At 46.9% G+C, this 15,704-nt stretch overlaps 2 protein-coding genes and 1 long non-coding RNA gene across 3 annotated transcripts in view; 1 reads left to right on the top strand and 2 right to left on the bottom strand.

Moving 5' to 3' along the window:
• The window catches only part of rnpepl1 (arginyl aminopeptidase like 1), a 17,121-nt gene extending 10,819 nt beyond the window's left edge, over positions 1-6,302 (bottom strand). Inside the window, exons 1-7 of the mRNA XM_050058384.1 lie at positions 4,405-6,302; positions 3,496-3,636; positions 2,930-3,081; positions 2,729-2,845; positions 2,413-2,648; positions 2,211-2,324; positions 1,958-2,070 (exon numbers count right to left, since the gene is read on the bottom strand). Coding sequence (XP_049914341.1) covers positions 1,958-2,070; positions 2,211-2,324; positions 2,413-2,648; positions 2,729-2,845; positions 2,930-3,081; positions 3,496-3,636; positions 4,405-4,893 — 1,362 coding nt within the window. The 5' untranslated portion in view covers positions 4,894-6,302. The remainder of the gene's footprint in view (positions 1-1,957; positions 2,071-2,210; positions 2,325-2,412; positions 2,649-2,728; positions 2,846-2,929; positions 3,082-3,495; positions 3,637-4,404) is intronic.
• Positions 3,096-3,457, top strand: LOC126398809 (uncharacterized). The gene is made up of 2 exons (XR_007570816.1): positions 3,096-3,324; positions 3,383-3,457. It is a non-coding gene; the product is annotated as an uncharacterized LOC126398809 (long non-coding RNA).
• A 670-nt stretch (positions 6,303-6,972) lies between the features above and the next one.
• Positions 6,973-15,704, bottom strand: part of abcc5 (ATP-binding cassette, sub-family C (CFTR/MRP), member 5) — a 20,946-nt gene continuing 12,214 nt past the window's right edge. Inside the window, exons 11-20 of the mRNA XM_050061423.1 lie at positions 15,180-15,369; positions 14,825-15,107; positions 14,556-14,742; positions 14,385-14,474; positions 13,397-13,586; positions 13,029-13,188; positions 12,870-12,948; positions 12,454-12,567; positions 12,219-12,383; positions 6,973-9,899 (exon numbers count right to left, since the gene is read on the bottom strand). Of these exons, the coding sequence (XP_049917380.1) occupies positions 9,798-9,899; positions 12,219-12,383; positions 12,454-12,567; positions 12,870-12,948; positions 13,029-13,188; positions 13,397-13,586; positions 14,385-14,474; positions 14,556-14,742; positions 14,825-15,107; positions 15,180-15,369 (1,560 nt within the window). The 3' untranslated portion in view covers positions 6,973-9,797. The remainder of the gene's footprint in view (positions 9,900-12,218; positions 12,384-12,453; positions 12,568-12,869; positions 12,949-13,028; positions 13,189-13,396; positions 13,587-14,384; positions 14,475-14,555; positions 14,743-14,824; positions 15,108-15,179; positions 15,370-15,704) is intronic.

Here is a 15,704-nt window from a genome sequence, read left to right as displayed (position 1 = left end):
AGGCATTTTACCAAAATCCCATTCAAAAAACGTATTGACTTTTAGACGAGAGAACCGGAAGTGCTAAAAGCGCTAACGGAGTTCCGGGTTTACTGGCACACTCTATAAGATGCCAAGATAGGAGAAGATGCACTGAACTAGGCCTGTCACCAGAACAAATTTTGCTGGGTGATTAATTGCGTCAGAAATTATTGTGATGAGCGATAATATTGCGTAATATTGTGCTTTTAAGACCATTTTTATTATTGTTGTAATTTTGCTGTTTTTAGTTCATTTTTTAAACGTATATAATGATAATAAAGACATAATGATGCAGGTACACCCTTTTAAAGAGAAATAAACATTTATTTAACAAGAATATTTAAGAATGCAAAAAAGACAATTTAAATATCTGAAATAACACGTAAAATTATCTAAATAAATAAATAAATACAAAGAAACAGACTGTCAGTCTCTCACTCTCAGGTGTGCAGTTAAATTGGTCGTATTCGCTCTTTTTGTTGAGATGGTTTTAGAACAAACCCGGCACACCGGCTCGTCCGAATTACTGGGCTGCCCTCTGTCATTTGGTTTAAATCCAAAACACTCCCACACAGGGGCCGTGGTGTTTGGTTTAGGAACAAGTTCCATGTCTTTCTCTCTTTCTGCTCTTTAGATATTTCTCTAGAAGGTTTCTCGTAATGAGTAATTGTGCATGTGTGTGTCTTTCAGACCTGTGTGTAATTGACAAGCAAGAGTGAAAACACTGAATTTCTCCTCAGGGGGACTCAACTCTCTGTTTTCTTCTCCGCCTCGTCTCCCCCTCACGAAGATTGCACTGTGTGTGTGTGTGTGTGTGTGTGTGTGTGTGTGTGTGTGTGTGTGTAGCCCATAACCCCGCCTCCCCCACAGAGACAAAGACACTCGATGACAAGAGCTTTCCCTCCGTTCATTACGCTAAAGACACTCGATGACAAGAGCTTTCCCTCCGTTCATTACGCTAATGAACTAACTCACCTGGCTGCCAGATGATGCACGACAGTGAATGCTCTTGTCGTCCAGTCTCTTTGGTGGAGAGAGACGAGGAAAACAAACACGCATGAATATGGCAATTAATCCCTTTTAATTTACCGTGCAATTAACCGACTCATCGCGTATTGCCACAGGCCTACACTGAACGAGAAACTTCTGGATCTATATCTGTGAAATTAGGGGTATCCTCTGCAAATCCATGGATGAGATTGAACTTCTGAAGTCAGACCTAAGATGGACTTGAACATATTGTTATAATAACAGCATAAATGTATTGTACAGGGCTGCTGTGTACAGGGCTGCTGTGTACAGGGCTGCTGTGTCATTGTGTTATTCCTGTATTTAATTTTGCAAAGACACAGATTGTCTCTTGTTTCTGCTCTTTGTTGCTTCAGTGAAAGGCTACAGTGTGACACACGTGTTAACTCCAACATACAGGTTTTCAAACCATAACATTGTTATGATGCATGAGTTTTTTTAGTTAGCACCCACATTACATCTGACTAATTGTTATAGACCTGAAATTGGAATTTTTGGACAAAATGCCAACTTCTGAATAATGTTGCATTAATAGTCAAAGTGAGCAGATAATGTACCAAGATCACTGATTTTGCTTTTTTTGAGAAATAAGAAAAGTGCATGTTTTTGTTCATATTTATTTATTTTACTTTTTGTTTTATTATGTATTGCACATAAAATGCACATAATACATCTGTTATAAAAGGCCAGTATTTGTCATGTGATTTAAGTGTAATAATATTTTGACTGAAAAACATTTGCTAATAAGAAATGATCAGCATCGATGGAATTGCAAGAAAAAGTATCATATCGAATCCTAAAAGTGTGGCATCACCGTCCATCATCGGTGATACACTGGGTGTCGACGTCAGCCACACTGAGACGACAGCGTGTGTGCGTGTGTGTGCGTGTGTGTGTGTGTGCTGACCCTGAGGAAGCAGTCGAAGCGTCTGACATCTCCACAGAGCTGCGACAGGTACGCCACGAAACAGAAACCTTTCTCATAGGTGAAGAGATTCATCAGAGAGCTGGGGTTCACACCTGAGACGACACGGAGGACAACAGGGACGCTGAGTGTCTTTATTTACATGTCTGAGATACGGTGTGGGGACCCAAGCAGTCTGACACACTACTGAGACGTTCTCAACAAACACTCTTTGAATGTTCATTGTGCTTGTTACCTGGCTCAAACTTGACCTGCAGTTTGCTCACGGGGTTGTTGTCTCCGAGGAGACGCAGCTGTCTGTGGAGGGCGTCCAACCGCACGGCAGTTTCCAAACAGGTGAACGCCTCACCTGAGGACGAGGGGGAGGAGTTAGTTAGTTAGTTAGTTAGTTGTAGCAGCAGTGAAAGCAGAAGCAGTAGTGGTCGTAGGACTCCTACCGTAGGCCTCAGTAGTGATCCGGCGCTGGGCGTAGGTGGCCAACCCCTCGCTCAGCCACATCTCCTCCCAGGTGGCGTTGGTGACAGCGTTGCCGAACCAGCCGTGCGCAATCTCATGGACGACGTCAATCAACAGGAACTCGCTGCTCTCCAGGATGGAGGCGATGATGAAGGTGAGGCAGGGGTTCTCCATGGCAACGATGGGGAAGGAGGGGGGGAGGAACACGATGTCACACCTGAGGAGCAGCGCACAGCGGTTATAACTCACATGGCTTCAATCATGTCGCTGTGACACCTGTCAGGACTCTTGGCTCACCTGCCCCACAGGTATGGTCCAAACAGCTCCTCAGCCACACCCAGCCAGCGCTCCACACTGCCACCGAGCTTCTTCACCGCACACGACAACAGACATGGCTCCGCCCACACACGACTCCTTGAAGACAGAAGTGCTTTCAGTCAACAAAACTACGACAGGAAACAAACAAATAAAAACAACACGTCAGTGATCAGGACTCACCGCGGGCCGACGTCGACGTGCTGCAGCTCGCCAGCCACCAACGCCACCAGGTAGGACGGGACAGGAAACTCCATGGAGAACTGAAAGACTCGGTCCTGTTTGGAGTACGAACTACGAGACGCACTCATCAGGACCGTCACTCCGTCTGGAACCTGAAGAAGGAGAAGAAGAAGAAGGAGAACAAGGAGGAGGAGGAGGAGAAGAAGAAGAAAAAGAAGACGAAGGAGGAGGACAAGAAGAACAAGAACAAGAAGAAGAAGAAAGGGGAGGAGGAGGAGAACAAGAAGAAGCCATAATGTGTCCAGGTGTGTCCAGGTGTGTCTAGGTGTGTCCAGGTGTGTCGTGGTGTGTCGTGGTGTGTCGTGGTGTGTCCAGGTGTGTCGTGGTGTGTCCTGGTGTGTCCAGGTGTGTCCTGGTGTGTCCAGGTGTCGTGGTGTGTCCAGATGTGTCCAGGTGTGTCGTGGTGTGTCGTGGTGTGTCGTGGTGTGTCCAGGTGTGTCGTGGTGTGTCCAGGTGTGTCGTGGTGTGTCGTGGTGTGTCAGAGGTCATGAGAGGTGGGGACTCACCCTGACGGTTGCGGTGTACGTGCTCTTGACAGCAGGTGTGTCGAAGCAGGGGAAGAAGGAGCGGTTACAAACTGAGTGTCCCTGAGTGAAGACCAGAGGACGAGACTGTCCACAGGTCAGCTCCGAGTCCAGCCACCAGATCTGCACACACACACACACACACACACACACACACACACACAGCAGTATCAGTGTGTTGACAGATCACTGATCAGTATTGATCCAGAACCTTCCTATTGGTTTTATTAAAGGAATCATGATCCAGAAACACACAGAGCCTTTCACAGTGAATGAATGGTGACATCATGAATGATGACATCATGACAACGTCTGAATGTGATAAAACAGTTTTACAGTGTGATGAGCTCTGAGTTTAAAGGTGTTTCATCGACACCCTCAGGAGGTTTAATTCATCCATTCATCAATTAACACATTAATCATTATTATTATGGTCTTTATTTTAAACACTGAATTCTTTCACTGCATCATCACATGATCAGCACCTCATTCATTATCATTATTATTACTATTAATATATGTGTTTATATATTTTCCCTCATAAATTATATTTGTCTTTTTTATCTATTTATCATTATTGTTATTATTATTATTATTATTACAGTTGTTGTTGTTGTTGTAGTGTTTAAAATTATGTTATTTAGTTGTCAGTCCAGCTTTTTAATTTAACTAATTTAGTTGTATTTCTTTATAATCTAATGTCATCATTTTATTCTTGTTTTATCTTTTTAACCTGAAGTTTTAAGTTTCAGTTGTTTTTCACTCAGTTTTAATATTTTTATTATTTTAATATTTGCTCCTGATTCTCTGTGACGCTGCTCTGACCTGAACATGCTGACTGATCAGGTAACTCAATGGTACCAGTGAGACGTGCTGTGGTTGCGTCCTTACCGCCGGTCCGTCCGTGGTGCTGTAGCGGACTGTGATCTGGATCAGCCGGCCCGGCTTCACGGCGGCTGACGGCAGGCTGATGTTCAACGAGGAGCCGTAGTCTGTGAACGGGTCCACGCGGTAGGTGAGGGACAGCGGCTCCTCCTGTCCGGCCCCGGGGACCTTACAGTCTATGGAGTGGATGAGGAGGGAGGGGTGGGAGTCCAGGACCAGGGTGTGGACCCCCGGCTGGACCGGGACCAGGTCCAGAACCAGCCAGCCGCTCATCTCCTTCACGGCAAAGTTGAGCCGCAGGTCCAGGTGGAGGTGTCGCAGCTGGAAGCAGCGGAAGTTAGACGCTGAGGCCACGTCCACCAGGGGGCACCGGGGGGTCCCGGGCCCCGGACCCGCCGAGGGCCGGCCGGAGTCCCCGACGCAGCGGGCCCCGGAGACCGGAGGGGATTTACGGCAGCAGCACAGAGAGGTGGGAGTCTGGTGGAGCTCCGCCATCACGAGCTGAACCTGCGACTGAACCCCGCTCAGACATCCAAGACCAGCAAGACCACCGACTGTCTGCACCAGTATGACCAGTACGACTACATCTACTCCCAGTTCAGACCTGAGACAGCCCTCTGTGTCAGCCAAAAACCCATTCAGCCAAAAACTCACAAAACCAGGAGGAAGGACACTTGGGTCAGGACCACCTGTCTCTGGACTCCCAGTAAACCCAGTTAAATACTGGTTTCAGCTCAGGACTGAACTCACCCTGACCCGTGACTGTGTGGACCAGAACACATGCAGAACCTCATTAAAGAAAAGCCTGATTTAACTCAGACACTTGATCCAGAACTGGGTTTAAACCCGAGACTACCTGCCTCTGCCTCCCAGTAGACCCAGTATACCACACCTCTATACTCCAGTTCTGCACCTGGTCAGTTCACCAGCCTGGTTTTATCTCAGGAGCTGATTTAAACTCAGTTTAACTGAAGTGAATCATCTGTGTGAACCAGGCCAGAACACATTCAGAACCTCATTAAAGAAAAGCCTGATTTAAGTCAGACACTAAACAGACACCAGTGAGGACACTTGGACCAACAGCACTTTAAACCCGGGACCAGCTGTCTCTGCACTCCCAGTAAACCCAGTATACCACACCTGTATAAACCAGTCTGTCTATTTTTACTAAGCTGACGACATTAAACCGAAATTAAACCAAACTCGGTCCAAATTTAACCCGGGTGTGACCCGCACCCAGTGTGGTGTAGACCAGGCCAGACTCCATTCAAAAACGGACCGATTTAAGAGTCGGGGCGAAGTGAAGCAGCTGAGAGCAGCTGAAGGACACTTGAAGCACCGACACGAGTCAACGCGCTGAGAGGCTGATGTTGAGTCAAAGAGCACCTGAGGCCACTTTAGCCGCGGCTAGCTGCTGACGAGATTAGCACCTTTAGCTCACACACACTTCACCACACCAGCTTTACACAACAGGCACTTTGAGATCAGCGGCAGCATTAACTAGTTTAACTAGTTTAACTAACCTGGTTAGCTCAGCAGGCTAATTAGCAAAGAGTCTAATTAGCATTAGCACCAGAGACGCGTCATGTGTGGTCAGACAAACACACACACTTCATGTAACATCCATCAGACACACACCGGCTCCTCCGCTGAACTCAGCCCCGGCTCCCTGCTCTCTGTCCCGGGCACTGGATCCAGCTGGTCCCGGAGGGCTGGACGTTAGCTGCCGGGTCTGCTGCTGGTGTGTGTCGGTGTAATGGAGGAGGAGGAGGAGGAGGAGGAGGTGAAGGAGGAGACTGCAATGAGACAAAGACACAGGAGACAGCAGAGGAGCAAAGGACAGACAGACAGACAGACGGAGGAGACTCTGCTCCGGACAAAACAGGAAGTCACTACAGCAGGAAAAAGTTTGTAGAGGCCGGAGGGGGGCGCTGTGGAGCCAATTACACCTCCAGGTCAAAGGTCACTATCATCACTCATTCATCTCATTCATTCACACAGAAAACTATTGAAAGAACATAAACATAACAGGAGAGAGGTGACAGATGACACCTCCAGGTCAAAGGTCACATCTGATTTCATCTCACTACTAAATCATTTTATCACTAAATAATAAAAAACTAAATATTCAAAATTTATTATTTTATTATCCTGTTTATTTTTATTTGTTTTTTATTCTATGTAATATTTTATTCAATTTTATTTAAAGAATATATATTTTATTTCCTTATTTATTTGTTGTTTCATTATTTTCTATGTGTGTGTTTTCATATTTATTTACTTTTATTTTCTAAAGTTTTTATTTTATTTTTTATCTATAATCTAATACAGGTCAACTTTATGAAGATCACAGTGACGTCATATTTGTGTTGGTTATTTTATTCATGGAGGTTTTTTGTTTCTGAGTTTTATGTTATTCATCCATTCATTCGAATAAGAAAATGTTTTATTGTTGTTGTTGTTGTTGTTGTTGTTGTGTACAGGAAACACAATCAAACATGTTTGAGATAAAGAAACAATATTTGTTATACATGAAGACATAAATAACAAACACAAACGTTTCATCTTAAAATAACTTTATTGACAATATTTCAGACCCCCCCCCCAACAAGGCAGTTATGACGTCATCATGCTGTAAGGCTGTTAAAAAACACACAGACACGTTATTGTTTTCTACATGTTTGTTTGTTTGTTTGTTAAAAATCATGCTGTCATGTGACACATCACATGACTGGACTCTCCACTTCCTGTAGTGTGGCTTTTATTTTGGCGGTTCTGTCCAAACAGGAAACATTGATATAAATCTGCGACGACGGCACGAAACAAACACACGAGTTTTAAAAAGAGAAGAAGAAGATTTACACACCTGCAGGCCTCACCATCAATATTCATATTTTATTTATTGCTTTTATTTACATATTTATCTGAAGGTCACTGTGATGTTTTATCGTCTCAGCGTTTTGTGCTGTTTGTGTTGATGATGTCACTTCAGACTCTGGTTCAGTTTAACATGCGCATCATCATCATCAACAGTTCAGGTCATGAAACAAGGACAGTAAGTGAAGCTGCACTGCATTAACATCCTCTGTTTGTCACATAACTTAAGTACATGACGGAAATTAATTTTAATACACAAGTTAAAAAAAGTCAATGTTGAGTTTTAGTTTCAAACAGGAAATAAACATCAGCCTCTTGGATGGAAGTCCTTTGTCATGTGACTTAAGCGCAAAACTGTTTCTTTAAGTTACGAACATATTTAAGTACGTTACATAAAATATCTTCTGTATTATGGAGTTAGTAGAAAATGTCAAATAGCAAAATGAAACCCAATAACAAAAATGTCTGAAATGCTCAGAGACATGTGCGTCCTAAATTTAGTGTATATGAGAAGAACTCTGTCCCAGATGAGGCCTCCCTCACATCAGGGGGAAACACACTGAAATCAGTCACTGTATGTTCACGTAAAGTTAACAGGTGTCAACACGTGAGCTCAGTTTCACGAGTATTTTAGCGACCAAGGACGTCAGAAATGTTTTCAAAACTAAAAGTAGGTTGGGGGCCCTGAGGAGCCGACGTGTCGCACCCAAACACAACAACACCACAGAGTCAGAGTCGTTACTCGCATGAACATGTACGTAAAGTTTAACAATTCTTCTGATCTGACATGACGTCAGAGGGCGGGGTCAGCTCATGTTAAACTCAGCTAGAGATCTGTGGTCAATGGAGCTGATCATTCTGATCAATCTGATCAATCTGAAACTCACCAGGACAGTTTGAAGCTGCTTTTTAGATCCATAAAACATCTGTAATGTGACGCAGACTTCCTCTGCATCTTAAAAAAAGCTAATGACGGAGCGGACGACGAGCGGACGATGAGCGGATGCAACGTTATGAGTTCTCCAGAGAGTGTGAGCAACTTCAGCAAACAGACAACTGGACGTACAACTGTTAAAATTTTAGCACAAACTGTCTCTGAGGCGAGAGCGCGCACTCTTTGGACTGACAAGACAATCAATCCCAGTTTTTCTGTCGCTCCTCATCACAGAACGTTTCTGTGAACCACAGATATGTTATGTTTGTACGTTATTATGTAGCTACAGCAACGCTGTTGTTGAAACGTAAAGTTTCAAAACATGTTTAGGTTTAGGCACAAACACGACTTGGTTATCATCAGGAAAAGATCATGTTTGGGCTGAAAAATGACTGGAAATACCTGGAAAATGGAGAGTGGGTGGAGGTGTCACTGATGTCTCAGTAAAAATCAGCCGGTTTAAAGGTTGTGCGGCCCTCTCACCTCAGCGTGTGCACACACACAGTCACATGGTCACGTGTTCCCATGTTCACGTGTTCACAGCGCTGCAGGCTCATAAATAACGCCAGGTCGTCGATGACAGGGAGCATTTGTTATCATCACAGCGGCTGTTTTTGGGTCAGTTTCAGACGTTTCCTCTGATGATCAGAGTTTCAGAATGAGTCGTTGGGTCGACGGTACGGCGCCGTGATTTTAATCCGTTCATTTGACCCGTGCTGACGACCTCCCCATCACAGCTCAGCTTGTAACTCATCAGGACGAATTCACAACGTTCATGAAGGCGACGTGGTCACAGGCTGAAACAGAAACACGTCAGGACGACGTTTATCAGAGTGAAGCTGTTCAGAACATGAATTTAATTTATGTTGTATTTCCTCTGTGCGCCACCAGAGGGAGCTCATAAACCATCTGACGTTCATTTAACAAACGTCCTCTTTTATTCTATTTCAACTTTTTGTTCATGATTTTAATTATCATTATTTGTGTGTGTGTTTCGTGTGCAGTCAACACACACATCATTTTTCTTCATCTGCATTCGTTCACAGGAAACATGAACTAAACTAACTCACACTGAAAGTTATCGTACATGAAACTGTTTGGTCACGTTCACGCCAGACGCGTCATGTTACTCTCACAAGATGGAACAGTAGAATATTTTGTGTTGACTCATGTCATGTGTGTGTGACATCATGTGTACGCAAGTGCCAAAGACACGTGAATTTTCGTGATTTTCTGTGCTGCTTAATTTGCGTCATGCATGTCACGTCCATCTTGTCCATCATGCCGCCCGGCAGGATTTCACGTGTAATCATATCTTTACATGTGATTCACTCGTCGCCTGGTGTGAACACAACATCAGGAGACAGCATCAAAAATATAAACATGACAGGAAGTGATGCAGATAAATAACTAGCTTATATTTCAGCTCCTGACGCTCTGCAGACGTCCAATCAGATGGCGCCAAACAGCTGACAGGAAAACACCAACACACACAAAAAAAAACGTCTTCCTGTTGCAGAAACAGGAAGTAACAGAGAGTTTACACAGTACAGGAACAGCACCTTCATCCTCATCCTCATCCTCGTCCTCATCCTCGGACAGAGATCTTGGTCTCCATGGCGACCATCATGGAGCGCAGCCGAGAGTTCTCATTGGCCAGCAGCTTGGACGGCTCGTCAAACTCCACCACCTGAACCAATCAGAACAGAGCTGTCATCAAACACACACCAAAATGTTTAACATCAAACTGAACTCTGAGTTAGGGATCCTGGTCTGGTACAGTACCTGTCTCTGGTTTGGTACAGTACCTGTCTCTGGTTTGGTGCAGTACCTGTCTGTGGTTTGGTACAGTCCCTGTCTCTGGTCTGGTACAGTACCTGCATGTGGTCTGGTACAGTACCTGTCCCTGGTCTGGTACAGTCCCTGTCCCTGGTCTGGTACAGTACCTGTCCCTGGTCTGGTACAGTACCTGTCTGTGGTTTGGTGCAGTACCTGTCTGTGGTTTGGTACAGTCCCTGTCTCTGGTCTGGTACAGTACCTGTCTCTGGTTTGGTACAGTCCCTGTCTGTGGTTTGGTGCAGTACCTGTCTGTGGTCTGGTACAGTCCCTGTCTGTGGTTTGGTGCAGTACCTGTCTGTGGTTTGGTACAGTCCCTGTCTCTGGTCTGGTACAGTACCTGTCTCTGGTTTGGTGCAGTACCTGTCTCTGGTTTGGTACAGTCCCTGTCTGTGGTTTGGTGCAGTACCTGTCTGTGGTCTGGTACAGTACCTGTCTGTGGTTTGGTGCAGTACCTGTCTGTGGTCTGGTACAGTACCTGTCTCTGGTTTGGTACAGTACCTGTCTCTGGTTTGGTACAGTCCCTGTCTGTGGTTTGGTGCAGTACCTGTCCCTGGTTTGGTACAGTAAGTGTCTCTGGTCTGGTACAGTCCCTGTCTGTGGTTTGGTACAGTCCCTGTCTGTGGTTTGGTACACTACCTGTCTGTGGTTTGGTACAGTCCCTGTCTGTGGTTTGGTACAGTACCTGTCTCTGGTTTGGTACAGTACCTATCTCTGGTTTGGTGCAGTACCTGTCTGTGGTTTGGTACAGTACCTGTCTCTGGTTTGGTACAGTACCTGTCTCTGGTTTGGTACAGTCCCTGTCCGTGGTTTGGTGCAGTACCTGTCTGTGGTTTGGTGCAGTACCTGTCTGTGGTCTGGTACAGTACCTGTCTCTGGTTTGGTACAGTCCCTGTCTGTGGTTTGGTGCAGTACCTGTCTCTGGTTTGGTACAGTCCCTGTCTGTGGTTTGGTGCAGTACTTGTCCCTGGTCTGGTACACTACCTGTCCCTGGTTTGGTACAGTCCCTGTCTGTGGTTTGGTGCAGTACCTGTCTGTGGTTTGGTGCAGTACCTGTCTGTGGTCTGGTACAGTACCTGTCTCTGGTCTGGTACAGTTCCTGTCCCTGGTCTGGAACAGTCCCTGTCTCTGGTTTCGTACAGTCCCTGTCTGTGGTTTGGTACAGTCCCTGTCCCTGGTCTGGTACAGTCCCTGTCTGTGGTTTTGTACAGTCCCTGTCCCTGGTTTTCGTAGAGTCTCTGTCCTGTTCTGTTTTTTTTATTTTATTTTATTTTTTTATTTCTTTATTAGGCCCATTTCCACCACAGGAACTTCGGGGTAATTTTACGGGGCCGGGGCCGTTGGTGCGTGTTTCCACCGCAGGAACCACCCCCGAAGGACAGAGTTCTGGAACTTTTACAGGGGCTAAACAAGTCCCTGCCTCGAAGTAGGTACTCAGAACGGCCCCGAAAGACTCCTGGCTGGGGCTTGGGGGTTACTTGGTGCTGATTGGATATACTCAAGGTTAGCTCGTTCACATAGCTTCCGCCGTAAAAAAAACTCAGTAAATGGTCCGTGAAAAATTTTTTTTTTCCAGCGGATATCTTAGTTACAACATGATTGAGCTAGCAAAGCAGTTTGTTGCTATGTGTGGTATTTATTCAGTTTTGGGAAATCACGATGTCTAGAAAGCATCAGCTGACAGGGACAGCTAACAGCAGCAGCAAAGCTAACATCAGGACGTCATCTGTTAAAAGCCTCCCGTTGTCGGATACGACATGAAACTACTCCAGTTAGCTCAATCATGTTGTAACTAAGACATCCGCTGGAAAAAATATTTTTTTCACATACCTTTTAGTGAGTTATTACACACACCGCTATCGGCCAACGGCGTCCCTACATCGCCCCGGTCAAAATGGTCGCACAACGATTACGTCACATCCAGAGCCCGTAACTTTACAGGAACCTTCCTCGTACTCCGCTCTCTCAGTGGAGACACGGCGGTTGAGAGGGCTGAGCGAGAGGACGTTCCTGTAGTAGTTCCTGCCCCTTAAATAGTACCAGGAACTTCTTCAGTGGAAACGGGCCTATTGTTGTTGGAAAAACCTGAAATCACCAATAAAAAGAAAGTTCCAAAAAGTAGAGTCCCTGTCCCTGGTTTGGTACAGTACCTGTCCGTGGTCTGGTACAGTACCTGACCCTGGTTGAGCACCATGATGCGGTCTGAGGCGAGGACAGTGTGGAGGCGATGAGCGATGGTCAGGGTCGTACAGTCCTGGAACGAACTCCTGATGGTCTCCTGGATCAGAGCGTCTGTCTCTGCGTCCATGGCCGCCGTTGCCTCGTCGAGGATTAGCACCTGAAAGACCAGAGCCAACCAATCAGATGACAGGGCGGGGGGGGGGGGGGTCTACCTGTCTGTGTCTCACCTTGCATTGTCTCAGCAGAGCTCTGGCGACACACAGCAGCTGTCTCTCTCCTACAGAGAAGTTCTCTCCGTTCTCCACCACCTCTGAGTCCAACATGAGGGGCAGCTGGGACACCTGACGGACATACAGGAAGTCAGCAGGTGGAGTCTGTAGCTGATCCCGACACAAAAGTGGACGAGGTGCAAAACCTGATCAGATTTTATGGTTGTGATCAGGTTTGAGGATGTTGGAAGTTTATTATCGTCTCGTTTGGGGACAACTTAAACTTTGTTAAAACGCTGCATAAAAGCCTTAGTTAAGTTAAGATTTTCCCTAAATAAAGAATGTCTAATGTTTTCCATGTGACTCTGTATTCATGATGTAACACAGGGGGCGGAGCTACAGAAGGCAAAGCCCTCAGGTGTGTCTGTACTCACACACTCCTTCATGTGACTCCTCTCCAGAGTGTCCCAGATCTGCTCCTCCCTGTACTGGTTCAGAGGATCCAGATTGGACCTGGAGACAAACACAGACTGGTCTCAGTAACGGTCTCAGACCATGTCGTTAGGGGGGTCCAGGTCTCAGGTCTGTCCTACCTGACGGTCCCTCCGAACAGAACCGGGTCCTGAGGGATGATGGACAGCTTGGTGCGCAGGTCAGCCAGTCCGATGTCACTGATGTCCACGCCATCTATCAGGATGGAGCCGCCGCAGCGCTCCACCAGCCTGAACAGGACCACGCCCAGAGACGACTTCCCTACGGACAGACAGACAGACGTGTCTCTATTAGAGTCTTCTTAAGATGTGACCCTCAGAGACCTGCAGAGACCCACAGAAACATGAGAGACCTGCAGAGACCTCAGAGACCCTCAGAGACCTCAAGGACCCACAGAGACCCACAGACACCTGCAGAGACCCACAGACACCTGAGACACCAACAGGGACCCTCAGAGACCGTGTCCTACCTGATCCGGTCCGGCCGACAATGCCCACCTTCTCTTTGGGCCGGATGCTGCAGGAGATCCTGTTGAGGACCAGAGGGAGGTTCTCCTGGTACCTCATCTCCACCTCCTTGAGCACCAGCTCCCCCTGCTGTGGCCAGTCAGCTGGAGGGGCCCGACCTTTGACCCGGGCTGGGGCCTCCTGGGACAGAGACTGAGAGACAGACAGGAGGATGACTCATCCAGGCTGGGACACAAACTCAATGACACACAGGTGATCATGTTAATCCCACGTGGACTGTTCTCCTTCCTGTTTCAAGACCCTGAACCACCTTTAAATGGTCTCTGGACACATTTTGAGACCAAACAGTTCTGAGGGCGTCCCCAGAGGAACCAGAACTTCCTGTTTGTATTCACTACATCAACAGATGCCAAATCTGAAGAAATTCCCTCAGGTCCTTCATTCCTGTGGATGTTTGTGCCAAATTTGAGAAATTTTTCGTCAAGACCTTCTTCAGATATCCCATTAACAAGAATGAGATAAACCAGGTCACATTGACAGTGACCTTTGACCACTAAATTCTAATCCGTTCATTCTTGAGTCCAAGTGGACGTTTGTGCCAAATTTGGAGAAATTCCCTCACAGTGTTCTTGAGAATCGTGTCTACAGGAATGCAACAGACAAAGTCCATTTATCCTTTGACCTTTGACCACAACAACCTAAATATAACTGAAAACATGAGGCCTCTGGCCACAGTTATCAGGACATATACAAAGTCTCAGGACAGGTTTGAAGAACTTTGATTGTTTTTTGTTCCTGCAGCGTGGACATGATAAAAACATTGTGGTGGTCCGGAATCAGACTCTGAGATCTAGATCTCCACTGGATTAAGAACCCAGTTCAGGACTCTGATCAGTAATACTGATAACTGTGCTGGACCATCTAACCACCGACCTAACTGACAAACCCTGAACCAGTGTGACCAGTAAGACCAGAGCGTGCTCCCAGTACCTGGATGTAGTGATGGATCCTCTCAACTGAGGTGAAGCGAGCTTCGGTCTCAGAGGCCAGTCGGACCGTAAACTGGAACAACCCTGTTAACTGGAGAGGGACAGTTTCATGTCTCATGTCCAGCTGTTTGGGACGTTTGTGTCTCAGTACAGAAAGATGCCTTCAGGGTACCTGGACGGCGTAGGAGATGGCGAGGCCGGCGTAGGCAGGAGGGATCTGGCCGTGCATCAGGACCATCATCAGGGCGGTGATGCTGATCAGAGCCACGCTGATGACGTCCAGACGGACTGCCAGCCAGCGCATTGCACAGCTGAAGAGGTAAAAGGGAGCCTGGTTCTGGTCCAGCAGAACCTGGTACCTGAAAACAACAACACATTCAGAGCCTCAGGTTCTGGATCATACCCAGGTATCTCCGCCCTCTCCATGGCTGCAGCCCTGACCTGCGGAGGAAGTCGCCGCCCCGGCCGTAGGCCTGCAGCGTGGCCAGACCCTGGATACTGGAGGTGATGTGGGACATAAAGGGTGACATCGTCACGTTGTCCAGACGCTTCAGTTCCCGGATGAAAACCCTGGAGACGCTGTGGAGTGCCGCAAACAGCAACACCAGAGGACCCACTGCCGCCAGGAACCATGGGAAAACACAGCTGATGACGCCCAGGCAGAAGAAGACCAGGATCACGTTCTGGATGAACATCTCAGCCTGGAAGGGCAGACGCGTGTCGACTGGAGGGAAAAACGTAATAAGGTCTCACTACAGGGTCAGCTACTGAACAGCAGCGGCAGCGGAGTCCTTACCTTCGTCCAAGTCCTTGGAGAAGCGGTTGAGGATTCGTGCGGTGGGCGTCGTGTCAAAGAACTTCATGGGGCAGCGGAGGATCTTGTGGAAGAGCTGGTCATGTAGCTTTGAGGAGGCGCGCAGAGTTCCCTGTGGGACAGATTGGACACTGAGACACACCTGACAGGTGAGGAGCTGATGAGGTGGACTTGCCAATCACAGGCCAACGCAGACACACAACCATCTACACAAAGAGTCATCACTGACTGTTCTGGGCCAAGTCACCACATCAGTATCTGACCAATGTCTCCCCTCCATTCCTCAGATATGATGTTAAAACTTGATGATGTCACAGTGAAGCTAACCTTTGACCTTTTGACCTTCACCTGACGTGCTGACGTATTGCGGTAAGCGAGTTGTGTCATTTCCGGTGTTTCTGTGACAGCGTCTCTGTACTGCTCTGGTGAATTCTGCTAGCCTGTTTTCTCACTTCAGTTGCTTTAACGTTGCCTTAATGTCTACTTCAAGTCTTAACCCACACTGGT

This window comes from Epinephelus moara, chromosome 2 (assembly GCF_006386435.1).
Source record: "Epinephelus moara isolate mb chromosome 2, YSFRI_EMoa_1.0, whole genome shotgun sequence".
Lineage (NCBI taxonomy): Eukaryota > Metazoa > Chordata > Actinopteri > Perciformes > Serranidae > Epinephelus > Epinephelus moara.
The sequence above is the reverse complement of the archived record's forward strand: the minus strand, read 5'-3'. Positions and strand labels throughout refer to the sequence as shown.